The 27,656-nt window shown below is 41.5% G+C and overlaps 1 protein-coding gene across 1 annotated transcript in view; it reads left to right on the top strand.

Moving 5' to 3' along the window:
• Positions 1 to 26,920, top strand: part of LOC309563180 (opsin-VA-like) — a 109,464-nt gene extending 82,544 nt beyond the window's left edge. The window contains exons 3-5 of the mRNA XM_082267514.1: positions 4,036 to 4,153; positions 15,767 to 16,006; positions 26,436 to 26,920. Coding sequence (XP_082123640.1) covers positions 4,036 to 4,153; positions 15,767 to 16,006; positions 26,436 to 26,654 — 577 coding nt within the window. The 3' untranslated portion in view covers positions 26,655 to 26,920. The remainder of the gene's footprint in view (positions 1 to 4,035; positions 4,154 to 15,766; positions 16,007 to 26,435) is intronic.
• Positions 26,921 to 27,656: the final 736 nt, after the last annotated feature.

Here is a 27,656-nt window from a genome sequence, read left to right as displayed (position 1 = left end):
GTTGAAGTACGGGATGATCAGGGTTCTCTTGATTAAACTTTTGATGATGTCAGGATTTTTTATGATCAAAAACTACCACTTTGCAAACTTTTGGACTCTTTTAAATATATTTATATTTTATTCACAGATCTTTTCCTACAAATATTGGCTACCTAGGTACAATGGGTAATTTGGAAGGGTGACAGCCACTGAGAAAAATGGCAGATGTCTAGTCTATTTTAAATTTAGGAATCTGAGCATTAAGAATGGTACTGCCATGGTCTGTTATGGACCTGTCCCGAAGGCAGCATGGCCCTGTTTTTCTGGTTCCCCTTTCCAATAAGGGTCTGTGTCAATTACAGCTTTAACAATGGTACTACCATGCTCTTTCACACACCTTTCTCTGATTATGATGATTTTGACTCTGTTTATTACTGCTTTGAGGAAAGATATGAATTTTCAATCTACAAGCAATAGGGATTTTGACAGGGGTTTTATGAAATAATGTCAAAGGCTTGTGATAGTACTTCAACTATTTGAAAACAGAGTATAACCAATTGGGCTCTACTCTACCTATAGATTCCAATTGAGAGTGCCTCTAAAGCAGGTGGAGTATTGCAGTCACTATATATTTATGACAGACGTGATGGGCCATCCAGTTCCATAGCCATAGAGAGTATTCGCAGTGTGAGAGCCTCTGGTCAATGGCAACTGCATTGCACAAGGGGCCTCATAAGTGAAAAGTTCTTAAGTAAGGCATTTGTTTTTGTTGGCCATTACAGCGAGTTAGCATGTAATTTTCCCTTCAAGGATTCAAATAGAGTTTTGTTGCAAAGGCTAGGCAGAACACAAGGACATAACTAGAACCATACTATGCAACTGCTTTGGGGCCCAGTGCAGTCTGCTATACAATGATTTATGCAGGTTGCAATGGGATTTGATTTATAACATTTGGATACAATGACTGCATATATGGTTTGGAAATCTATACATTAATGTTGTGAAATCAGTTCGTATTCTGTATAACTAGAGGATCTGCCTTTGAGATGGAGATTAGAGACATGGAGGGGCCCCTTAATTGTTTTTCTATGGAGCCTCATCATACTTGGTTTGAGGCCCAACAAGACTATATTTTTTATTAGAAACAGGGGTGGGAGGGGGAGTAATGGTCCACACCAGGTACTAACATTTAGAGGGTGCACTGGTGAATCTGCCAGTGACATGCAGAGTTGCACCTGTGTCATGGGTACTGGAAATCTCCAGCACTTGGCACTGAAAGAAGTCAGATGTGATCTCCACCCTAAAGTAGTACTATAGTCCTGACCCGACTGGAAGAAAGAGCTTGGTGTGGGAGGGGAGGTATTTATTGTTCCAGCCAGCCACTGACCGCCAATATTGGGAGGAAGTTATCTTGCCTGTTGCATACCACCAATGATGGGGGGAGGGTTAATGATACTTCCACTGACCACTAATGAAGAGGGTATGATTGTGGCCATTTAGACCAGCGCTGGGAGTTATTATTGCTGTCAATGATATCAGTGCTAATGGCCTGTTTTGCTCCCACATTACAAGCCATAAAGCAACACCCGCTCTATTGGCCATGCCTCCAGGGGATCAGCAAGTGACCTTGATACCTTCAAGGTATCACTGCTAACTAGTTTCAAATGTTGGTTACTATGCAGGTTATAGTGTCTCTGAGCTCCTGCATGTCAGGTGCATTAATATGCTATGATCAGTATCTCTGCAACCATACTTACATCTATTGCTATCCACCCCCCTCCAGCTAGTTCTACTGCATGATGTCTAATTTTACAGTTATTACTGAAAATGATTTTGATGTATGGGAGCAATGTTTGAAATGTTTTTCTCCAGATGTCAGACATGCTAAGGATGCCACTGTCTTGTGTGGCCTGTGGGAATGTATCTGGTTGTACAAATCTCCAACCACTAGAGAATATTGTAAAGAAGCAGGTTAGGGGTTGATCTGTACCAAAGGGGTTTGGCATATTACTTTGAACTGTTGGTGCTTTATGTTTAGACATAATGCCGAATGTCTATCACCACTGCATTGTATATGATTCTATTTCTTTCCTTTTACTTTTTCTATAGCAGCTCTTCTTTTTGGAACTGTGGTCATCCCACTTTGTTCTTTTAGCAAAGTTCTAGTGAAGATTATCTAAATGTACTTCTTTCTTTAGCAATCTGAGACACAACCTCCTCTGTTCTTCCCATTCTAGATGATCTACGGTATATTTGTAAAGTTGTGATATACTGTTATACTGTTTGAACTTTTCTCCTCCTCTTCTAGTAACAGAGATCTATGACTCCACAGTGGAGGAGAAATAATACAATGCTGCAGTAAATTTTTCCAGTAATTTTTTTTTTCTTATCCCTTTAAATCAGACCTAATGTCACATACTACCCCCTTTGCTGCCTGCTATCTTTAAAGTACAGCTTAAAGCGGAGTTCCACCCTATTTTTCCACTTTGCAGTTTTTGGTACATTAAAACAACCTGAAAAAGAATTGGATAGTTATTTTTTTTTGTTTCATTTACCTGATTTTTTCTGAAAATAAACTTACCTTCCTTCCACTTCCTCCCTCTGCGGCCACGGCCCCCGACGTCACTTCCTCTTTTGCATTGACTCCTGGGAGATGAGGGTCATCAATCCCAGGAGTCAATGCGCCTGCACCGGTGTCCCTCGTCACTTCCGGGGCAGGTGCGTCATTCCCTGCTGAATGCATTAGAACAGCTTCTGAGCATGCACAGAACCAGCTGCGGGGTGACGCGCCTGCCCCAGTAGTGACGAGCATGGCCTTCTGGGACTCCGACATCCAGGAAGAGGGACACGATGAGGGACGCTCCTGCTTCAGCTGCCCACACCGCAGATGGCAGCGCTGGACAAGAAATTTACAAGGTAAATATTTCATCCTGCAGGTAAGCTAAACAGGGAACAGTTCAGAGGCTATCGTTGCTTAAATGCACTAGCCCTGACTGTCCTAGGGGTATTTTTATCTCAAAAAAGTTTTTTTGCCCGGAACTCCGCTTCAAGGCAAAACTTTTTTTTTTGGGGGGGGGGGTGGGTTTGGATGGAGCGGAAAGCGATTACAACCCTGTCAGATTTTTATTGTTAATAAATAAAATTGTGTAACCGCACAAAATGTCAAAGGAAAAAGCAGCAGCTATAAGTGAGACTACACAAAAGAAACAAAAAATAGATAGAAAAGCTGCGCTAATACGAACCATATGTTATTTATGCCATGATTATTTATGGAATATTATTTAATATTGTCTACATTCCTTTGTGATTTCTAGTGGTCACTTTTTTATGTATACATTATTTAATTTGTTGCTTCACTGAGTGTTTGACATACAGGCACTATTTCTGATATTCATTTATTTTCAATTACCGTAGGTTTTTTGCACAAGACCTACTGGTTCATATTAGCGCAGCTTTTCCATCTATTTAGATTTTTATTGTTGCCCCCGCCCCTGTTAGGGAGATTCACCCTCTCTATTTGTCCTGTTTACCATTATCATTGAAAGTGAAAATAAAAGAAAATCCCACATTTTGGGTCCCCGGAAAAGTAATAGAGGGGAAATCTTCCAATGGGGACACTAGTTCTAGTGACCTTGGGGGTCTCCAAGGGATTTCCTTAATTTGCAGAGATTTCCTCTCACTTCCTATTTTGGCTACGGAACAGGAAGTGAAGGGAAATCTCCCCAATGGGACACGGATGGCATAAACTGACAGGGGTTATGATCCTCCCGTACTCTATCCAAACTGAAAAACAACGTTTTGCCAATAGTTCTACTTTAAAGCTAATAGGAGCAGTTGAATAATTACCTTTTTATGTGTCCATCTGGTCTGCTTATTTTGTCCTACCTCCAGCAATCAGCCATGAATTATATGTGAGGCAGAGGCATTGATTATTTAATTGTAACTGGACATTAAGCAGCAGCACCCTCCCCTCATGTAAGTGTGTTCGTTCTTAGATTGGCAACGTTGTATTTTTTTAAAGACTAATTGTGTTTTTTTGTATATTTTCTATTCCAGGTATTCAGGAAAAGTGAAAGACCAAACCTACATTATTACCTTCCTTATAACATGTTTTGTGCTACCTCTGATGGTTATATTTCTGTCCTATGGAAAGCTAATGAAGAAGTTGAGAAAGGTGCGTAAATCTAGGAATGTGAACAAACAGCAGTGCTAAGGGACTACAGGTATGAGAATACCCTGACATAGAATGAAATGGACAACTGATATATTATAACCTTTAATTACAGTATTTTGCACCTCCAGTTTTTATGCATCACTGACAGATTATGTTTTTAGCATTTCCCTCACTGCTGTACTAATTTTGTGACTTGGATGTGATTCCCCTATGCTAGACTAAGAAAATCTTGAATCCCTAACATGTTTACAGAACAAAAACTGAGAAATGCTGATTCTTTTATATTAGTGTTGTCAGTTCTGTTGCGAAAACTGATACAGAAAAAATGCAACTGAATCCTTTTACATCAGAACAACCAAAAAAGACAAATTGCCCATGGGACTTTTCAGAGTGGTGCTAAGTAAAATAGTACAGCAAATGTATAAAAATACTAAATTTATTTCAATTTACATAAAAAACAGTAGGGTCACCGTTTCACCAATGTACATTAAACATGATTAATAAATCATTGTTCATTTGCAGGAACTGTAATCTCTATGCATTTTACGGGACCACGCCCACTTTATCAGGAGACAGCCGCAGTTGGTCTTCTATGGAAAACCATGTCAGTCTGCAGATAAATTAAAATTGTGTTCAACAGTTAATAACAAACAAAGATGCGGATTCTATAGGGCAGTACATCAGTTTCTGTAAACGGAGTCCAAAGATATATAACTAGGTATACTCACATGAAAGTAAATTGGGTACAACTCAAAACCCCATGGTAAAAGATAAAAAAGATGACATCTAGATCTCTATTGCTGCGAGTAACCACAGCAGAGGTTCTCCCGGAAGCTGAGGGTAGATGGGTGAACAGGAGGCAGGGCAGAAAAGGGACGGGACCCCACTGCAAGACCCCTAACAAAAAATTAGTTGAACAGTGAAACCGTGGGAGGGATGATATGAAAAAAAAATGCAAATAAAAAAACCAAGAGTGCTCTGGATATATAACCAAGTAATGATACCTAGTGAGGTGATGATTGTGCAGGAGGGGTATATATAAAATTAAAAAAAAAAAAGTGTAATTCCAAGAGATAAATTATTACCACCAAAATAAAGGTTAGCCATAGTAAGTGTATAAGACAGTGATGACAAACCTTGACACCCCAGATGTTTTGGAACTACATTTCCCATGATGCTCAACTACACTGCAGAGTGCATGAGCATCATGGGAAATGTAGTTCCAAAACATCTGGGGTGCCAAAGTTCACCATCACTGGTATAAGGCAAAAAGATAAGTGCTGAAAATATACTGCCAGGTAAAGAAACATACCTTTTGAAAAATAGGATAACGAGAAAGCCCAAAGAGCACAGTAGCATGGAAGGCTGCTGCCTGCATCCAAATGACCAGACAAGGTCTGCAGGTGGAAAGTCCCCTCTTATACCCAAGGATCTCCTGATATGGTCATCCACTACCCAGCATCATGTTTAAGGTGGAGACAGGAAGCTCCACCCATGAATCCACCTCGCATATTTGCGGAGGATCGCCGCCATTGACTGAGGAGGGTCTAGAATCAACATGGGAGGCGAGAGTCGTGCGCATGCGCAGGCCCAGAGAATGGTGGAGATCCAAGCAATGTCGAGATTAAGGGGGATGGGCACTGCCATCCCTCCCTGGGAGGGGAAAGAAAAGGACATGATGCCAAAGCCATTTGCATGTGGCCTAAGGCCATTTGCAATAAAGGGATAACTAGGTTCCAAATGGAAAAAAAGAAAATAAACATAAAAAAAAGGTAAATAGACAGTGAAATGGAAAAAAGAGAGAAACACAAGAACAGAAGTGAAAAAAACAAACAAATATAAAACAAAAACATGCCTATAAATGGCAATCTATTACATCCAGACCGAATAGACGCAAAAGACAGACCCATTACAGTGAGGATTATGACAGCAATATCCCTTCAGGTACTGCTTCTTCTGTTTCTATTCCTCAAGCACGTTGGAACTATTCTGACACGCTCTCACAACAACAGGTATACAAATGCCCCAAGGGGGAAGAAAGTTTAGATCCCAGCAATGACACCCCAAGAGGAGGCCCCATGCAAAAGGAGAACAGGAGCCTCTAACATCCAATTCCCAAGGGCAGCAACTTTCATCATTAGTGACAATGGGAGGATGGGTAGCACCTACCCTCACCGAGGATGTTTCCATTCCCATCATTTCAGGGGCTTCAGCATCTTATACTCCCCTTATGCCAAATTTAGAGCATACCAACTTCAATCGGATTTGTACGATTGGGGTATTGGATCAACACACAGCCAGGAAGACAGGAATGACCAGCAAATAGATAGCCAACAACAGTCCCTGGAAATTATTAATTTGTCATTCTATTCCTTAATTGACCCTGAAAGACTGCTATTCCTTAAGGGAATTAGCTTTTGCCCACAATCTAACCTTGACCATTTTGAAGTTATTAATGATTTGAACCTCTATGTACGTAATCTTCTAGTCAAACAATTGTATCAAAAAGAAGAACAACTAATTTCCCAGCCACCATTTCCCACCAATTATACCAAATGTGATTTTCGGGTTTAAAAAATGGTAAATGTTATTGGCTGAGAATGAACCTTTAGACTTAATTGACTGTATTGACTTGGAAACCATATTACGTTCAGTTTAGAAAGATACCACTAATCCCAATGTATTGAGAAAGAAATTGACTAAGTACCCATCAACTCCAACTAATCCTAGTATAGCTCTCTCTTTGAAGTAGGGTTTAGCCGAGATTGAGAAAATCCATGTTCCCAAAAGACATAGCGCTAATCTAACTCTGAAACAACCTGAGACCTTACAAAATCGAATGATTCATGATGTTTAAGTGCAGCAATTGCGACTACTTTAAATTAATTAATCCTGCTAAAAATGTGGTTCTTCCCAATAGAAAAAAGCTATATCCTAGACATTTTGTATATTGTCACACACAAGCTGTGGTTTATCTCTTTCTTTGGGAGTGTGGTTCATTCCATGTCGAAAAAACTATCTGTGAATTCTTGCATAGAATACATGACCACAGAAATAGGGGACTCTGGGTCACAATGTAGCAGTAGATCATCAATACTGCCCTTTACTGCCCTTGGCTCTCGGACACATCCCTCAAAATCCTTGGGGGGGGGGGTGACTGGGACAGGACTATTTTACAGAGAGAGATGAAATGGATCTATTCTTTAAAAGGTACCTATTATACATGGCTAAACGATTCTACTTATTTCCATTTTTGGTACTCTTCTTTTTTCTATGTCTGATCTCTTTCGGTTCCGTCCACCGGGAGTTGTGATTCCATTGGTATAACGTTAGGCGCCTGCTATTTTTTTGTTCATTATTTATTTATTTACATATATTTTATCCATTTATTCATTATTAATATTTGGTTATTATTACTCATTTGTTCACTTATGTTTCTTTATTATATTTCATATTTTCTATTCATTTATTCCCCATCATTATTTATTAATACTCATGTTTCAACTTATTAATTCTTATTTTTTACATTTCTATTTGTTATTTATTTTAATTATTTATATACAGTATCTCACAAAAGGGAGTACACCCCTCACATTTTTGTAAATATTTTATTATATCTTTTCATGTGACAACACTGAAGAAATGACACTTTGCTACAATGTAAAGTAGTGAGTGTACAGCTTGTATAACAGTGTAAATTTACTGTCCCCTCAAAATAACTCAACACACAGCCATTAATGTCTAAACCGCTGGCAACAAAAGTGAGTACACCCCTAAGTGAAATGTCCAAATTTGGCCCAAAGTGTCAATATTTTGTGTGGCCACCATTATTTTCCAGCACTGCCTTGAGTATTGAGTTCACCAGAGCTTCACAGGTTGCCACTGGAGTCCTCTTCCACTCCTCCATGACGACAGAGCTGGTGGATGTTAGAGACTTTGCGCTCCTCCACCTTCCGTTTGAGGATGCCCCACAGATGCTCAATAGGGTTTAGGCCCAGAAACATTCTTGGCCAGTCCATCACCTTTTACCTTCAGCTTATTTAGCAAGGCAGTGGTCATCTTGGAGGTGTGTTTGGGGTCATTATTATGTTGGAATATTGCCCTGCAGCCCAGTCTCCGAAGGGAGGGGATCATGCTCTGCTTCCGTATGTTACAGTACATTTTGGCATTCATGGTTCCCTCAATGAACTGAGCATGTGCACTCAACTTCTTTGGTCGACTATGGCGAGGCCTGTTTGGAATGGAACCCGTCCTGTTAAACCGCTGTATGGTCTTGGCTACCGTGTACAGTTTCTGGCTTTTGGCAATCTTCTTATAGCCTAGGCCATCTTTATTTAGAGCAACGTTTTTTTTTTTCAGATCCTCAGAGAGTTCTCTGCCATGTGGTGCCATGTTGAACTTCCAGTGACCACTAATTAGGCCCGATTTGGACATTTCCAGTTAGGGATGTACTCACTTTTGTTGCCAGCAGGTTAGACATTAATGGCTGTGTGTTGGGTTATTTTAAAGGGAAAAGCAAATTTAAACTGTTATATAAGCTGTACACTCACTACCTTTACATTATAGCAAAGTGTAATTTCTTCAGCGTTGTCACATGAAAAGATATAATAAAATATTTACAAAAATGTGAGGGTCGTACTCACTTTTGTGAGATACTGTGTGTATGTATATGTATATATATATATATATATATATATATATATATGTTTAAAACATTTTTTATTATTTCATTTATTTTTTTCACTTCTGTTCTTTTGTTTCTCTCTTTTTTCTATTTCACTGTCCATTTTCCTTTTTTTTTTTTTTTATTTATTTGTTTGTTCTTTATTTTCCTTTTGGAACCCAGTTATCCGTTTATTGCAACTGGCCTTAGGCCACTTGCAAATAGCTTCAGCATCATGACCTCTTCTCTCCCCCTCCTGGGGAGGGATGTGCAGCACCTGTCCCCCTTCGTCTTGGCATTGCTCGGTGGTGAGCGGGGTGCATGCGCGTGATCTCCACATTGCTTTGACGGTAATCAATTGCCTACGTCATTCTCTGGGTGATGCATGATACTGGGTAGTGGATGGCCCTATAAGAATATTCTTGGGTATAAGAGGGGGCTTCCCACCTGCAGACCCTGTCTAATCACTTGGTGCAAGCATCAGCCTTCCATGCTGCTGTGCTCTTTGGACTTTCTCATTATCCTCTTTTTAATAAGGTATGTTCCTTTACCTGGCAGTATATTTTCAGCACCTATCTTGTTACCTTATGAAATGTAACCTTACCTATGGTATGTTACATTTCTACCCCCCTCCCTTTTTCTTTCTTTGCGTTTTTTTATTTTTCATATCATCCCTCCCACGGTTTCACTATTCAACTTATATTTTTATAGGGGTTTTGCAGTGGGGGTCCCACCCATTTTCTACCCTGCCTGCTGGTCACTCATCTACCCTCAGCTCCCGGGGGAACCTCTGCTGTGGTTTTTTCACAGCAATAGGGATCTAGATGTCATCTTTTTTATTTGTTACCATGTGGTTTTGAGTTGTACCCAATTTACATCCATGTGAGTGTAGTTATATATCTTTGGACTCCATTTACAGAAACTGATGTACTGCCCAATAGAATCCACATCTTTGTTTCTTATTAACTGTTGAACACAATTTTAATTTATTTGCAGACTGATAGGATTTTTCCATAGATGAACAAATAAACCAACTGCGGCTGTCTCCGGATGAAGTGGGCATTGTCCCGTAATGCATAGAGATTACAGTTTCTGCAAATGAACAATGATTTATTATTCACGTTGGCATCTTGAATGTACATTGGTGAAACAGTGACCTTACTTCTACACTACACAATCAATGTGAACATGTATATGTTTTTTATGTACCGGTAAATTGAAATAAATTTAGTATTTGTATACATTTGCTGTACTATTTTACTTAGCACCACTCTGAAAAGTCCCATGGGCAAATTGTCTTTTTTGGTTGTTCTGGAATATTGGGGACTGAGTGGTGCTTAAGTCTGAGCATGGGGGGCCCTTCGTTTGTAAATCTTTCTACAGCAGTTTACACATCCGTCTTCGGTTCAGTTTATATCAGTTGTGATATTCTAGGTTTTCGATCATCAGCCAGCTTAATTTGCATAAGCAAAGAGTCAGTCCACACAAACTTGAACAATGTAAAAATCCTGTCTCACCACCAGTAAAACGTGTCCCTGGCCAGGGTTTTAAAGTCACCATCTTTGTCAGGTGGTCCATAGAAATGGACACCATAGACTAGCCAGGTCTTAGTCATGAAAACACCTTCCTGCAAGCATGCCCTGTCCCACATCACACCGCACTGACACCTGCTGACTGCTTCTTTACATTTTTCAGATCTTTTTTTGCAGGCAGGTTAACTTTTGGGACAAAGATACCCATAGTCATGTTTAGTCAAGCTCTTTTCTATCCCGAGTCTCAGTGTTTTTGGTCCCATATTAGGACTTAAACTCACAACAGTAAAAATCAGTCTGTATATGCAGTAAAGCATGCTTGTTATACTCACTGTGAAACCTAAGGGTTGTTTGATCTTGTCTTCTTCAAGCCTCCCCTTCTTTTACTGTCCCCAATCCATCTCCTGATAGTACAGAGCCTTGAGGCCCTCTGCTCATGCTCAGTTTGATTTGTGTTGTTAGAGAGTGTTTTTTTTTTTGGGGGGGGGGGTGTGCATGTGATCAGCACAGGGCCAATCTTTGGGGAGGGTGCACGTGATCAGCACAGAGCCAATCAGCACTGTCCAGACAGAAAGTTAGGGGTAGCACAGCCTCATAGGACAGTCAGCTTTAACCAGACAAGCTTTAACCAGTGCTTGGCCGGACACTGATAAAAGTCACAAGACTGCTCTATACTGCTGATGAGAAAAGGTATTTAGCAGTTTATAGTTACTAAAATAATTGCATTTCCATGTTCTGTGTATTGTAGGAGACCAGATATAGTGAATGCAGGCTCCTGGGTTTAGTAACACTTTAACAATCCTGAGGAAACTGCAAGTCAGTTTTTCTTTTACTGGACCAACCTGGAACCCCTCACCCTACATAGGGGAGATACCCTGAGTATTTATCATTCCCCTTCAAGGACTACAACCCAAACAAAGGAAACGCATACCTCCTATCTAGGACCCATCCTTGGTGTCCTGTAACAGTATACACCTGTTTCTTTACATGTCTGCTTTTTCAGTTGTGGAAGAAACAAAGTCATGGGTGATAAAAGTATTAACAAAACATTTTTCTTAGCAAAAATGGATGTTGATGGAAGTAAATGAATAACATCTGTTTATGTCTACAAATGCAAAAAGGGATGCAGAACTTTGTATTTTTTGCTGTGGACATAAAGTGACCAGATTTAAGCAAATGTAAATGTACTTATGTCTGTTTACATCCACCTGCTATAGACATACATAGTGGTTTATTCTAGATCCATCTAAAGAACTGACAAAGGGATCCAGATTGAACACTTATCTGAAAGGGTCATCTAGTTATTTTGTAAATGAAAACCCATATTAAGTAAGGGCAGCTGGTGCTGCTGCTCTCTACTCCTGCATATTCTATTTGTCTAGCTGCCCTAAGGATCCAATGGCTTCAGTGCTTGCTAAACAGTGTCTGACCATTTTGCAGGAATTCCGATTTCTTGGTCTGCATGCTTATTTCAGGTCGGTCAGTTTCTCAAAGTATTGATGCCAGATACAGCCAGGCAACTACAATTTTTAGAAGGATCAAAAGAGAATCTCCAGGCTGAATGATGAGGGACACCGGGGCTCTGGCTAAGGTATCTGTTAACCACTTCCCTGATATGTCCTCAAAAGCAGAAAAGCTGGCACACATGTTAAAAAACAGTGACATAGTCTTTTGTCACTGGAATTTAGCATGTGAACCGAAAATGTTTTGTATAGGGGGGATTGTACTCACTTTCTGGCTGTTTTGCTTTGAGTAGAATTTTAGAAAAGCCAGACATCTAGCATTTTTCATAGGAAATTTGCAGTTATAGGCTACATATTTCTCTCCACAGGTTCCCTTTAACTGAATGCAATTCTGCCGACACTCCACAAGAGGGGTTATACAGGAAAATATACAGCAGTACATGCTGTAAGCTGCTATTTGGAAGGCTGCACTTGTCAAACAGGTCAATTTGAATTTAGGATGAGACCTCTATGATATCTGCCCTGATTGCATTCACTGGACTCACTGAGCGGGCTTGCGGTTTAGCGCACTCCACTGAACACAGGAATATCTGTGTGCGCTGCTGGCTGCAATCAGGATAGATGAAATATTGGGCATCTCTATGCATTAGAGCAGGTTGGGCGAGTGGCAACTAAAGACAAAGGGCTTGATTTACCAAAGGCAAAAAGACTGTTCAGTTTTCAAGGAAAGTTGCAAAGGAATTTGCCCCAGAGCTTAGTGAATGTTATGAATTTTGACTTTGCATAGGAAACCCAATCACATCACCTCACAGAACTGGATGATAGAATTCAGCAGAACATTACCTCATTTACTAAGCTCTGGCAGGAATTCCCTTGCAAAGTGAACAGCCTATTTACCGTTAGGCCTGGTTCACACCTATGTATTTTTAGTGCTTTTTCAGTTTTGCAGAAACACACTACAGTCCATTAAACATGGTTTCCTATGGGTCACGTTCACATCTGTGCATTTTAAGGAAAGGGGCCAGGGACTTTTTTCTGGTTTTTGATTCCATGGACTTCAATGGATCAAAAACATGTATTGAAAAATGTAAAATGTGCATCAATTGTAACCTGCATAGATTTGAACCTGGCCTTAGTAAATAAACTCAGAGCAAAAGTATGTAGAGGTTCCAGCCCAACAAACTCGTCTTTTTACTGTCACCTGATTTTGAGAACAGTAATTGCAGATGTCAGCAAGTACTTGATCTAAAATTCAGTTCTCTATAGTGACCAAAAACTCCAAGAATCTATAGATCAATATTTACTCTGCTTTATGTTAAAAGCTTGTCAATGGATGTGAGTCTAATTGTTCTGTACTATGTTTATTAGGGAGAATCTGGACACAAGGGAGCTGAGTACTACAGGTTTTGGAGAGGTTGGATAGGAAATCAGTGCTTGTTAAAACCTAAGGAACCATGTGCAGAATTAAAGTGTTTGTTGTTTGTTTGAACTCTGTAGTTACTGTTTTTTCTCCCGAGTTATGTAGAATCTTTGCAGTTGTATTGATCCTTTTCTTTTACACCCTTATAGGCAAGTTAGTTCTCCTGATCACATTTCCACTTTTTTGCTGCAAGCCAGCCTAAAAAGCCCAAACATTTTCAGAAAGCAATCAAACAACTGCTAAAATGTAAAAGTTGTCAGGAACAAAGTTGTGTTTCCATTGATGGAAGCAGGGACATTTTTTGGCTAGGGAGGAGCAGGGCTTTTTTTTCAGGGGGAATGTGGGGGTGCAGTTCCGGCACCTCTACCACTGAATGTATGTAATGGCAAGGGGTGCTGGGGATGTGCTGTAGGGTATATTGATGATTGCCACTGGGGGATCTAATGCCACTGGTGCGGATCTTGTTGTGTGTGGGGGGTCTATTGTTACTGGGTAGGTATATTGTTGCTGGTGGAGAATCTATTGTTGCTGGGAGGGGTCTTATATTCCCAGAGAGGTCTGTTGTTGCTGGAAGGGATCTACTGTACTGTTGAGAGAGAGGTCTGTTGTTACTGGCTCCTGGAGGGTTAATTGATGCTTGCTGCTGGGAGATTTGTTGTTTCTGCTGGTGGTCTATTGTTGCTGGAATGGATCTATTGTTGATGGGGTAGTATTTTGTTGTGGAGGGGGTATTGTTGTGGGGGGATCTACTGTTGCTGGGGATCTATTGTTGCTGGCTAAAGGGGATCTATTTTGCAGCTTGTCTTATTATAATTAACTAGTTCCGTACAAATGACTTAGCACAACAGAATGATACTTGGTTCTGTATTCTCTAAAAGGGGCAGTACTGGGAGGCAGGTAGGGGGTGGAACTAAGGGACGGTGCTCGCAGGTGGGTAGGGGCAAAGACAAGGGGTGACTCAGAAGGGGGGAGTTCCTGCACCTATTCTCTGAGAAACAAAGCCCTGGGGAGGAACATAATAAATGAGGGACAGTGACTACTCAGGAATATCTGGTCACCTTGTATCAGACCCATTTTCACTAGAACACTTGAAAAATCATTGAATAAATGGATTGTTATATATTTTCAAAACGTGATGAGAATGAAGGTCTCCAGTGAATTGCCTTCCATGGGAAACTGCACCCATAGGACAGCATGGACAACTTTTACAACTGCTCCAATTGAAAACAGTGTATTTTGTTGAGTAAATACATTCTGTCTATGTGGGAAAATACAGAAAATGTCATTAAACTTCATCCTTTGAGAAAGAGCTTTACGCATCCTAGGAGAATCTGTGAGGAAACCTGATCTGTGGAAAGAATAAGGGCAGTAGTAAAGCTGAACAGACAGGTATAAATGGAGTTTGTAATTAAAGCAGTTTAGGTATTGCTTTATTTGCATAGTTACTCTAGGCCAATGTAAGTATGCATGTGCCATACCTGACCAATCCCTGAGGAAGCCTTGCATTTTTCTCAATGAATGCAAAATATTCCCTGATTAGTCAAGGTGGAGATCATCACCTCCCTACCTCTTCACCTCTTCCAATCAGAGAACATTTCCATTCATTTTGAAAACAGGAAGTGATCTCTGAATGGCACGCACCGTGCACTTGGCACGGGACCTGGAAGCTAGCAGGAGCACTTTAGCAGCAGTGTCTACCACAGGGATCCCACAGGTATGGCAGATGCATATTTACATCCGTTGAAGTTGGATCAATCGAACTATGCAAAAAAAACCATGGTTGGAATTTAGCTTTAACACAACATAAAAAATTTATTTTTATTGCAAGCAGTGTGACCACCTGAATTTGGTTTGGTATTCATGTCTTGTACAGCAGTGCTCATGTATTCAGCAGGGATCAGTGTGCTGTTGTGTTCATGTGCTTGTGCTAGTGATAATTTCCTGATGGATCAGTTTTCAGCGAGGGATGCATTTGCAGCTGACAGGCATTCAGGAGATGATACTGCCACCTCCTGAATGCTTGTGTTTTTTTTTTTTTTGTTGTTTTTTATTTTTTACAGCTGAATGGGCTGTTTGAATGGAGACACCAAACCACAAGTTCAAGTCTAGCATTTGGCTTGTTGATGCAGTGCAAACCCTGTTCCTTTGAATATTTCACATTCAAGGGTGGTCCTGCTGAATGCGAGAGGGGGGATAACTTTTGCCAAGCCTAAATGCAAAGCACCACTGCTGCAGCATGTGTACATAGATGCCTAGCTGCCTATGCAGCTTAAGGGTGGGGGGTACAAATGCGACTTGACCACCTATTTTTTTTAACTGCACTACTCCCCCCCCACTCATAGTTGTAAGTGTAAACTAAGCCCTAATGTGTCCATTTTTTTTCAATGCTTGGAAGACCACCCATATTGTGTTTGGTGCAGGACTTTACATGGCAGGTCAGCAAAAAACATTTGACTGAAAGTTTGCTTCAAGTATTATGACTAGTTAGTTTTAGGAAAATAAAAATCATGACATCAGTCACTTTTTTTCCTGCAGGTATCAGACACTCAAGGCAGACTGGGTTCTACCAGAAAACCAGAGAAAGAAGTCACTCGAATGGTAATAATAATGATCCTGGCCTTCCTTGTCTGCTGGTCACCATACGCTGCGTTCTCTATTCTTGTCACAGCACATCCAACAATAACACTGGATGCAAGACTATCTGCAATCCCGGCCTTCTTTGCAAAAACTGCTTCCATGTACAACCCAGTTATCTATGTCTTCATGAACAAACAGGTATGGAGTGTATGTTCAGTATTAGTTTTATGTACAGTATGTTTCCTTTTGCAGGAAAATGAAAACATCTACTCCATGCACATGCGACGACTAATAGACCTAGATGAAACCAGGTCATTCCTCCCCAGAGTATACTTCAGGAAGTGTTTTATTGTATTAGTGGTAAAGTACATGGGCATCCGCAGTTAGGGGAAAGGGGGGGGGGGGCAAATGCCCCCCCCCCCCCGGAATCTCAACTTCCCCTTTCAAGTGGTTGTTAAGCCATTTTATACCATCCTGTCTGTTTAATAATCCTGTGTGCCCTGCCCTGTGTCTGTGTGTCTCTGTATGTGTTTTAAAAAAATAAGCCTTTCTTTACTAGTTTTCAGAGGGCCGAGCACCACTCATGTGACCCGTCAGCTCTCTCCTCTTCCCATCTAACAGCTGCCGGCAGCGGGCGGGGCCGATGATTCCTCACTGATGTCAGTCTGGAGGGGAGGAGGAGGGGAGGGGGAGAGGAGGAGAGAGGCAGCGGGTCACGTGAGCGGTGAGTGGCGCTCTGAAAACCTGTAAAGAATGGCTTATTTTTATAAAACACAGACACAGGGGCACACAGGATTATTAAACAGACTGTAGACAGGATATAAAACTTTAAATGAAACTACAGCCGCAGAAGGGGAGGGAAGGGTGGGCACTGACACAGGAGCAGACAGGTAGGTGAGATTGAGTTGAGAGAGGACAGAGGAGGACAGGAGGGCTGCAGATGACAGAGGCATGTACACTGACCACAGTGTCAGGGCTCAGCAGCCATGGTATATCGTTGTCAGTTTACAGAGGGGAGGACATAGCCAGACAGGATCAGCCAGTTATTTAAGGTGATAGAAGGGGCCAAATTACACAGCAAAGCACTGTGCTGTGTAACATGCTTTAAGAGAACAGGATACTTTTTTTTTTTAGGTTAAAAATGCTTTAAAAATTAATTCTGGTGTTTGCTCTTTAAAAATAAATACTCAAAATAAGTATAATGACTAAGCCCCTCCCCTCCATGACATTGTTGAAAAGAGGCAGAGCATGGGTGACCAAAAATTATGCCCCCCCCCCCCCCCGATAAAAGTTCTGTGGACGCCCATGGTAAAGTATGTCTGCTACACATCGTTGTCAAGAAGCTCCACGAAAGGAATCTGTATCTTGTTTATTATATCTATGCTTTGCCTCATTTGGTGAGGAATGTGAAATATCCTAATTTTATACCTTATTTTTCTACTTTTATCATTCACCTTATATAGTTAAACATACTTTTTGCAGAACTGTAAGGTGCTGTAGATGAAGATTTTGATGGGAGGTTTCCAACTATGCTTTTCCTTGGAATGTCAAAGGTTGCCTTTTGTGAAAGTACTGCAAATGCAGGTCAGGAAATGTTAAAATACCTAGACTTTGGAGTGGCTTCTGATGACTGAGGCAGTATATAACCATGGATCTTCACCCTTGGACTTTGCCCAGCACCACCCCGCACTAGCCATCCCCTATTACAAGGGCTAATGTAAGATCCCATATAAATTTGCTTCAGTCACAATGCCTCACTACTGAACCCTGAAAAACTACACAAACTTGTCAACAATGTTCACAAGCCTTCTAACTGCCTTTAGCAGTAAGCAATGTAAGTTAAAGATTCAGCTTTATTTAACCTAAGGGTCCCTGTGTAACTGCAACCACTACCACCATGGGTTCCCAACTGCCCATATCACACTCAGTATCAAACACTTTATTAGTAGCACGCTGTCTGCAGACTTTTCCATTTGAAAGGGAATTCTGAATTCTTGCAGATTGCTCCCATGTGTGCATGCCTCAGCAGACATAAAATGCTGAAGAAGAAAGATTTGAAACAGAGTGTTTGAAAAAAAAATAAAAAATCAAAATATTGATCAACTCTTAAGGTTAGGCTATTATAGATTTTAGACACCATTAAGTATGGTAATTAACCACTGTAGAAAATATTAAATAAATAATTGGTCAAATGATTGGCAACTTTAGCTTTTGAAAACCTTGAAAGGAAAACATTTAATTGTAGACAAATAGGCTAAATGACACCAAAGCAGCATATTGCAATAAGTGACATGGCAGTAAATTACAAAAAATGACATGTCGACCTTAGTCAATACTCAGGAGACATACAGGGGTAGATAAGTAACAAAAGCCATTCACAATATAAAAATATCAACAATCTGCTATAATGAGAAGGCAAGATGAGTCTGAAGAATTTTATTTTTAAAAAAATAAGCATTCAATTTTTTAGGGGTGAAAGAGGTGTAAATCCACTTTTAGTTCCAAGAATTCCCTCCAAAAATAATTTTAGCGTGCTGGCATTATTATTCCTAAACATGGAAAAAATGTGAGTGAACAGTTTTTTGGACCATTGGTGCACCTGGTTCTTGATAATTACCTTTTTTTTTCATGGCCATTATACAACTATGCAGTGCTGTCACTGGACCTTTTGGCTTCCAAAGGATGGCTGCTTAAGCAGGCCATAGACGATTCGAATTTCGTTCGAAAATCGTAAATGGCAGTGTTATCGAACGATTTTCGTATCGTTAGTGTGGTATGTAAAACGTTTGATTTTCGTACGACAGCAAAAATTCACATATCCAACATGTTGGGTTTTTTTGCGAAAATCGGCCGAATTTCGTATCATTAGTGGGTGAGTTGTATGATTTCGCATAACAAAACACAGAACAGTAGGGAGTGTGTCCGGTAGAGATGTGGTTAAAAGGCACAAAAAATAGTGTTTTGTCGTACGATTTTCGGCTCACATTGATGGTACACTCGATGATGTGCACGAGTGCCGCTTTCGTTTATCGAACGATAAATCGTACGAAATTCGAATCGTCTATGGCCTGCTTTATGGTTCCTGCAACATGTTTAACATCTGTTAATAGTATTGTGAGCTGAGCTGTATGCATTCTTTGATTTTACAAATATGAACACATCCCGATGCAGTAAAGATGACTTTCCAGATTACATTATTTTAACAATCAGCTTTGATCCTTCAAAATCTGCTGTTACTCAGCAGAGCACACTTCAGATCTCTGCAGTGTACATCTGCCTTATTCAGGAAGGTGCCTACACAGACTGCTGAACGTGCAGCCTTTGCCTTATCAACAGGTTAGTCTGTTTGCTCATGCCCTGGATGGGGGGGGGGGGGGGGGGTCTGTCTAGGACCTGTCTGAATTGCTGTAGATTTTTCTGCAGCAAAGGAAGGAAAATAATAAAAATACTTTAACTAAATTCAAAAGCTTGCGCTATGTAAACTTGCGCTATGCATTAGCCTTAATGCATCTAATAACCTGTACAGAAACTGCAAATATTATCACAGCGCATACGATATATTCAACATCACGTAAAAAACCAAAATATTTAACCCAAAAAAATTAAAAATAAAGTATCAGACATAAAATGTTGAATACGCGTGTAGCACCCTCCTAGTCAGGTGCTAGGTGAAAGCATGTGTGTGCTCTTGTGCTTATCAGGTAGCAAAAGGAGGGGGAGGTGGGACTTTAAATGAGACGCACGATGGGATATGTCGTGCACCTCCATCCCTGATTGGTAAAAATAAAGAGAAAGTTTGGGACTTTGAGTGAGAGACATGACACGGCTTGCAGGAAAAAATAACACATTTATTGACATATACATACAAATAAAGACCATAGCATACATAATTAGTATATTGCATAGACAGAGTAAAAAACTGGTAAATAGTCCCAATTCCAGTGTTCATAAAAACCCAACATAGCAAATTTCCAAGAGTAATAGAGTATTAACAAACTTGCCTTCTGTGCTCTTAAACACCCTTCCCATCCAGGCCAATTTTCAGCTTTCAGCGCTCTCACACTTTGACTGACAATTGCGTGGTCATGCTACACTATACCCATATGAAATTTTTATCATTTTTTTCACACAAATAGAACTTTCTTTTGGTGGTATTTAATCACCTCTGCGATTTTTATTTTTTACAAAAAAAAAGAATAAAGACAGAAAATTTTGAAAAAAAAAAAAAGTTTTTCTTATTTTCTGCGAGTAAATTTTGAAAATAAATGTTTCTCCTTCACTGATGTGCGCTGATGAGGCGGCACTGATGGGCACTGATAGGCTGCACTGATGGGCACTGATGAGGTGGCACTTATGGGCACTGATGAGGTGGCACTTATGGGCACTGATGAGGAGGTACTAATATGCCGCACTGATGAGCACTGATAGGCGGCACTGATAGGCGGCACTGATGAGCACTGATAGGCGGCACTGATGAGCACTGAGAGGTGGCACTGCTGGGCACTGAGAGGTGGCACTGCTGGGCACTGAGAGGTGGCACTGCTGGGCACTGACAGGTGGCACTGCTGGGCACTGACAGGCGGCACTGAGAGGCGGCACTGACGGGCGGCACTGATGGGCACTGATAGGCGGCACTGATGGGCACTGGCGGATGGCACTGGACACTGACGGGTGGCACTGATGAGCGGCACTGATGGGCAGCACCATCAGTGCCCACACTCAGTGCCCATAGTGCTGCCAGTCAGTGCTCATCAGTGCCTAGATGAGCAGGCACTGATGGGCACTGACTAGCAGCACTATGGGCATTGATGGGGGGCACTGATGGCGGGCACTGTGGGCACTGATGGGGGGGCACTGTGTGTGTATTTTTAGCTTTAGTAATCAGGGCACTGGTGATCGGTGCCCTAATTACATTGTCCTGTGTCCCCGGCGCTGTGAGGCTCCCCCTCCTTCCTCACACTGCAGGCTCCGTGTGAGGAAGGAGCGCCGGCGATGAGAGATGATCTCATATGTTTACATATGAGATCATCGCTCATTGGACGGCCTGATCACGTGGTTAATGGCCGCTGTGATTGGCCATTCACCACGATCTGTGATCGGCCGTGTCCAAGGGACACGGCCGACACAGATTTTCCCCGCAGCGCGCTCGCGGGAGCGCGCTGGGGGCGTGTCACTGGGAGGCCGTTTAAAAACGGCCTCCCGAAAATTCAAGTCCGCGCTGCAGCCGTATATAGGCTGTAGCGCAGATGGGGGGTGGTTAATGTTCACAACATCCATAGACTGTAATGGCCAACAGTACTAAAATAAATAAATATAGTCACAACATTATTGAACTCGACGAGTATCGTGGACTGAATATGCCACTTCATCAGGAGTAGAAGTCTGATCTATAAAAGATATGTATATGTAAGGAAATGGCAGATGAGGATAGATGAAGACTGGGAGGGAAAGGGGAAGGGAAAGAGAGGCTATTTTTGGGGAATTTAAGGGCTTAGCCTCTTAGCCATCTTTTATAGATCAGACATCTACTCCTTGAAGTCTATAAATAGGGGAGTATCTTTACTTACTGGCCACTGGCCCAACATGTCTTATAAGTATTAATCAAAGTGAAAATACCCACCTGACCAAAGAGGAGATCTATCATGTATTGTCAACTATGAAGTTGACCTAAACCCTAACCAGATGACATTTAGCTTGCTAAAACACTCTATGTAAACAACTGTATTTTTTTTTTCCAGCCACTTCGTGTCTGTATGCACTTGCTCAAACGTCAACTGCATACCATTGCTCTGGGCCAGCCTCCCCTTAGTTACTAGACTGGACCATGCATGAGCAATGTGTGTTGGCACATCCACTTGTAGTGTCTGCCAGGGGTGCATGTAAGAGAGTAACCATTCACAGGAGCAGTTGGGAGACAGTTGTCACCCCATAACAGGAAGTGTGCAATAAATGGGTGCGCTAGATATGGACAGTGTATGCTTGACCAAAAGGAAAACACTGTGTAAAGAATGCCTAATAAATTAATATATAATGCAAAAGTTATAATATATTGTGCACAATGTGACCCTAAATGTGATGTGAACAATTAAAACAAATCTGTCCAAATGAAAAGAGTCCAAATGAAGAAGGCTGTGGTCTTCTTAAAAGTGAAAAAGGTGAAGAAGAGGATGTACAGACACAGAATCCCTCTTGGCACCCACGTGTAAAGAAGAGAGAGGTAATGCCCTTACCAACTCGACATAATCACACACTTGGAAAGATGACACCGGCCAGTGTAGTAGATAGAAAAGAAATCCCAACCTTTCACTCTTCCACCCGATGTGTGGTATATGAAAACTCTTACCAAAGGCAAGTCTTTCACAGATCAGATGGGGAGTGATAATATTCTCCAGACTACCAGGCAGTAAACTTTCTTGCGAATTGTGCTCTGACTCCGGTTGCTGTGGGGAGGTAAATCTCTTTCTTGTACCCCTCACATTCAGCCACAGATAAATGTCCATTCCCAGTGGATGCATGCCTCATCAGGGGAAACGCGTCGGGGGAGAACCCTGCGCTGTCACCACCCGTGGTCCGCGCTGCAGAGCGGCCACGACTGAAATTGTATTCGCCTATTTATTCAACTTTAATGTAGGTGTTCTACCTTTAAAATAAAGCTGTATAAGAGGTAATGCACTATTGCCTGTTTTTATTCTCCTATGTGGACATTTATCTGTGGTTGAATGTGAGAGGTACAAGAAAGAGATTTACCTCCCCACAGCAACAGAGCAGGATTCGCAAGAAAGTTTACTGCCTGGTAGTCTAGAGAATATTATCACTACCCATCTGATCTGTGAAAGACTTGCCTTTGGTAAGAGTTTTCATATACCGCACATCGGGTGGAAGAGTGAAAGGTTGGGATTTCTTTTCTATCTACTACACTGGCCGGTGTCATCTTTCCAAGTGTGTGATTATGTCGAGTTGGTAAGGGCATTACCTCTCTCTTCTTTACACGTGGGTGCCAAGAGGGATTCTGTGTCTGTACATCCTCTTCTTCACCTTTTCACTTTTAAGAACTTTTTTCATTTGGACTGATTTGTTTTAATTGTTCACACCACATTTAGGGTCACATTGTGCACAATATATTATAACTTTTGCATTATATATTAATTTATTAGGCATTCTTTACACAGTGTTTTCCTTTTGGTCAAGCATACACTGTCCATATCTAGCGCACCCATTTATTGCACATTACACGTTTACTTTATCCAGGTTAAAGTTTCGGTTGCTACTGGAGACACCTTTTTGTTTGCACACCTTATTTTTCAACCCATAACAGGTAGTGCCTGGACAAGGGCTGTCATGGCAAGATCACCAGGTATTATTTTAAACAACTTTTGAAAGGACATATCAAACATTATATGACATCTGCCTTTTGGCTAAGATCAAGTGTAGTATCTGTTCTTATCAGTTGGTATGGACCTTGGTTAGTACCGGAATGACCGAAATCCGTAGCGCCTGGACGTCACTGGGGTATGGAAAGTAGGTCATGTCCAAGAAAGCTAGGTGGGTCCGCCGCCTTCTGATTTGAATGGGATAATCTGTTCTTACCAGTTTGAAGGGAGCAAGAAAGCCGGTCTGTCCTGGAGGCCGGTTAGTATTGCTCCTGGATATAATTGGCTGAGGAACGAGGATGGTGAGGGGAGGGCCTTTCCTCCTGGGTTGAATCTGGCCTTGCAAAAGGCTTATCCCCAGTTGAAGGTAGGCTCTCCCTAAGCTGTCCAAGTTCCAATGCCTGCTGGTAGGGATAGGCTACGGTGGTCTGGCTGAAGGCAGGGACCTAAAAAAGCCTGTGGTGTATGTGCCCTTGGGGTGGCAGCCCAGGGATGCCGTAATTCTCACTGGTGAGGCGCAGTTCACCTTGAGTTTTGTCACCTTGGTTACTGCACCACATACACTTTTTGTACCTGCCTCTTGGGACGGGCCTTTTGGCCGGGACCAGAGGAATTTTTTATTCCTGGCTGAGGGGCCAGTCCAGGTCCTGCACCTTGACACTACTACCTGCACTTCCTTTTCCCCACTCTTTTTTGTGTTGTGTGTTCCCATTTTGTCCTTATTTTTGTGGCGGTATACTTTATCACGGCACGATTAGTAGGGCGTAGGTTCTCAGGCCTGACCTGAAAGTCTTGGGAGGGGGTGGATATGGCCTTCTGGCTTAGTTCACTCTCTTTCATGGGGTCTCCCTTCGGGGGAGCCCCACCTAGTACTTGGGGTGGGCTTTTTCAGCAGTCCTCCCAGAGAATGGGGTCTACCTGGTTTCGGCCAGGTAGGACCAAGTGAGTACCTCAGTCCCCGTCAGGAGTCTTGCGCCCCGGGGGATCAGGGTGAGGGCCTTTCCTTTTTGGAGGAGGGCCATGTGTACGCCCTGTGCACTTTTAGTGTTTCTCACGCAGTTTTTTATGCACCGGGTTTAGCTTGAGTGTGTTTCACACACCACGGGCTTAGAAAAAAAAAAATATTATATGTATATGACATCTGTGATTGGGTTTTTGATCTACTTTGGTGGCCAAGGTATAAAAATGAGGAGTACCTCGATTATGTAATGCAATTTATTTTGATTTGTATAAATATTCATTTTGTTTTTTGCATTTTTTTTCACAATTTAAAGTTTATTGAAAGTAAATACAAGTAAAAAATTTGTATAGATGTAGCAATATTTCCAGGCCTTGAGCCTGATGTGGGTCTGCTATTGTTACCGGTGACACTTCCAACACATTTAGGTTGTGAACCCAAGTGTGAGAGTTGAGACAATTACCACTCCGTCATCTTTGGTTGGTTTTGTTTATTGTGTTTTGGGGATGGGAGAAGGGAATGAGTGGGATACTCCTCTGGCTCAACTAGGTTAACTGGGACTTTATGCAAAAATGCCCGTTGGCACTGTCTTGACGCCGGCTGAATGCCGACCAGCGCTTCCTGGCGCTTGAAGATACTGTTATGCTGAACTTGTGCTGGAACTTCGACTTTAACTTGTTTGTTAACTCAGAAGATCCAGGACTGTAGAACACTCGACTCCTGACACTCAATTTAGCTCAAAAGTCACTGAACTGCTCTCTTCAGTCCTTCACTGCAACTCTTAACTCTGTACACTGCACACTGTACACATTAGCTCTTCAGGGCCCAACCGCTGGCGCCCTCTATAAACTTCAGGGTCCTCTGACTAGGCACCCCCTTTACAGCTAGCTGACTCCTGGATCCCTGGAACTTTCTCTGGAGTGGTCCCCTCTACACTTGGCAGACCCCTAGGGTCAGTTCACAGTACTCACAACCTTGGCAGGCTTTCTTTGAACTTAACCCCTATTCCTCCACTGGTCCTCGGGACACACCGGATCCCCTCTGCAGCTCAACTCAGCATTCTCTGGATTCCCAGGCAGCCACCTGAGACACCCAATCCTTCTGACAGGAGGAGGGACAGCCGTACCCTCCCTCCTGGGACCCTGCTTCCCACCAAAGACCTTGCGTCATACGTTCCCCTTAAACTTATACCCACTCCCAGAATCCTCTGCGGCAGAATCTGCCTTCTGGGGTAGATACAGGCCTGAATGTGTCTCTGATTGGATTTCCTCCACTGCCTAATGAGAATCCTCTCATGGAGCCAGTGGGGAGACTCCCCTCTCAGCAGATACACCTGGGAGACATGACAGCCCAGCTGAAATAATGGCCCTGCTGGTAGGCAGCCAAGGCCCACTATACTTTTACATAGCACCTACCCTGTAGAATGCTATACAGAATTCAAACATTTAGAAATTCAACAGACATTTGTAGTGAAATTCAATTAGCGTAAACAGGTACAAGCAAAATGTGCAGTAGTTGTTCTACTCGAAATGCATCGAACCAGATATTTCAACTTCTGTGAGGACAAGGAACGGGTAGAGATTAGTTTGTGTGCGAGGATCAAGAAGAGTGTCCTTAAGTATGGATGTTAGTCATTTGTGAAGGACATTCGAAAAATTTAATTAAGGAGATAGTGAAGGTCAATAAAGAGATTTCAGAGGGAAAGTGGGAAAAGGGTAATAGGGATGGGGATAGCTTAAAAAAAAGAGAGGGTGGTTGGGGGGTGGGTGGTCTAGAATTTGTTAGTAAACAGCCAATCTAAGTGCCTATTGTCTAAGCTAATGTATAAATATTCATATGGTTGGGCAGACTTTATTTTCCTTCAAAGATTTTTCCAGACCAGCATAGTAAGTCTGGAGGAGTACATAGTAAGTCTGGAGGAGTGGAATAGTTTCTAAATTTAATAGGAAATAAATAAGCATTGTAACACAAAACTTTTATTAGATTGAAGGGAAAGGGAAAACGTCTAAGCCATATTTAACTCCATAAAAATTATATTTAAAAAAAAAACAAAAAACAAACAGGTACTGCCATTGCGGATCCTCTTCCAGAAATTCTAGCTTTCTGCTTGTCTTGTATCTTGTGGAGGGATTTCTTCTCTCACTCTGCCATGTTTCTATACCAACAGGCACGAAGACACAAAAAATCCAGAGGTTCTAACCCTTCCCATTAAAAACTCTTAAAATATTTGCCTTGTTCATAGTTTGATCAAAATCTTGTACATTTATACTTAGAGTTAACTCTTGCCCTCTTTTCACAGTTCAGAAGATGTCTGCTTCAGATGTTTCACTGCCATAATCTGGAAGCTAAAGAGTCCAACAATGCAACTTCAGAGAGAGCAGTGCTGAATCGCAATGGTGGAGAAATGCAGGCCATAGCTGCACACAAAACATCCAACAGGATGACTGAGGAGGAACAGAGCACTTGCAATTCGTTTGCCCAGTTGCCAATATCAGAAAACAAAGTATTCCCAATGTAGCCTGCTTGGGTGCAAAGTGTACCACACCTACAAAGTGCTGATGCACGCGGCTTCTTTCTTTTCTAGGAAGATGTGGTCAGGAGAACACATAACACAGGATAAGCCTTATATTGGTCAATAAAGATTTGTGGGGACATTCTGTCAGTTTGTGTTCATAATAAGTGCTCGGCTGTGACATGGATAGTCATATCATCAATATGCATATGAATGCAGTTTGCTCTGAAAAAAAAATGACATGTATAACTTTATTAAAATAAAGGTCAATTTTATAGAAGAACCTGAAAGGAATCATAAGTAGAGTAATTATTTCATTTCATATGCAGTCTTCAGAGAGTTTTTAAAATGTAAGCTAAAATTTTGACTGTTCTTTTCAGAATTCCACTTCTGGACAGAATATCTCCTGTGGACTGCACCACCAAGTAGTTTTGTCAATTACTGCAGTAACTGCAGTGACAGCAGACAGTAATTCACACGTACAAGGGATTCTAACCTTTGCTCATTATTGAAAATTATTTATATTGTTGTATGTACAGTATCTCACAAAAGTGAGTACACCCCTCACATTTTTTGTACACCCCTCACATTTTTTTAAATATTTTATTATGTCTTTTCATGTGACAACACTGAAGAAATGACTCTTTGCTACAATGTAAAGTAGTGAGTGTACAGCTTGTATAACAGTGTAAATTTGCTGTCCCCTCAAAAACAATTTTACACACTGTCATTTATGTCTAAGCCACTGGCAACAAACGTGAGTACACCCCTAAGTGAAAATGTCCAAATTTGGCCCAATTAGCCATTTTTCCAACCCAATGTCATGTGACTCGTTAGTGTTACAAGGTCTCAGGTGTGAATGGAGAGCAGGTGTGTTAAATTTGGGGTTATCGCTCTCACTCTTTCATACTGGTCACTGGAAGTTCAACTTGGCACCTCATGGCAAAGAACTCTCTGAGGATCTGAAAAAAGAATTGTTGCTCTACATAAAGATGGTCTAGGCTATAG

Source organism: Pelophylax lessonae (assembly GCF_965119305.1).
Source record: "Pelophylax lessonae genome assembly, chromosome: 9".
Classification (NCBI taxonomy): domain Eukaryota; kingdom Metazoa; phylum Chordata; class Amphibia; order Anura; family Ranidae; genus Pelophylax; species Pelophylax lessonae.
Note: the sequence above shows the minus strand (reverse complement) of the source record. Positions and strands in the feature narration are given on the sequence as shown.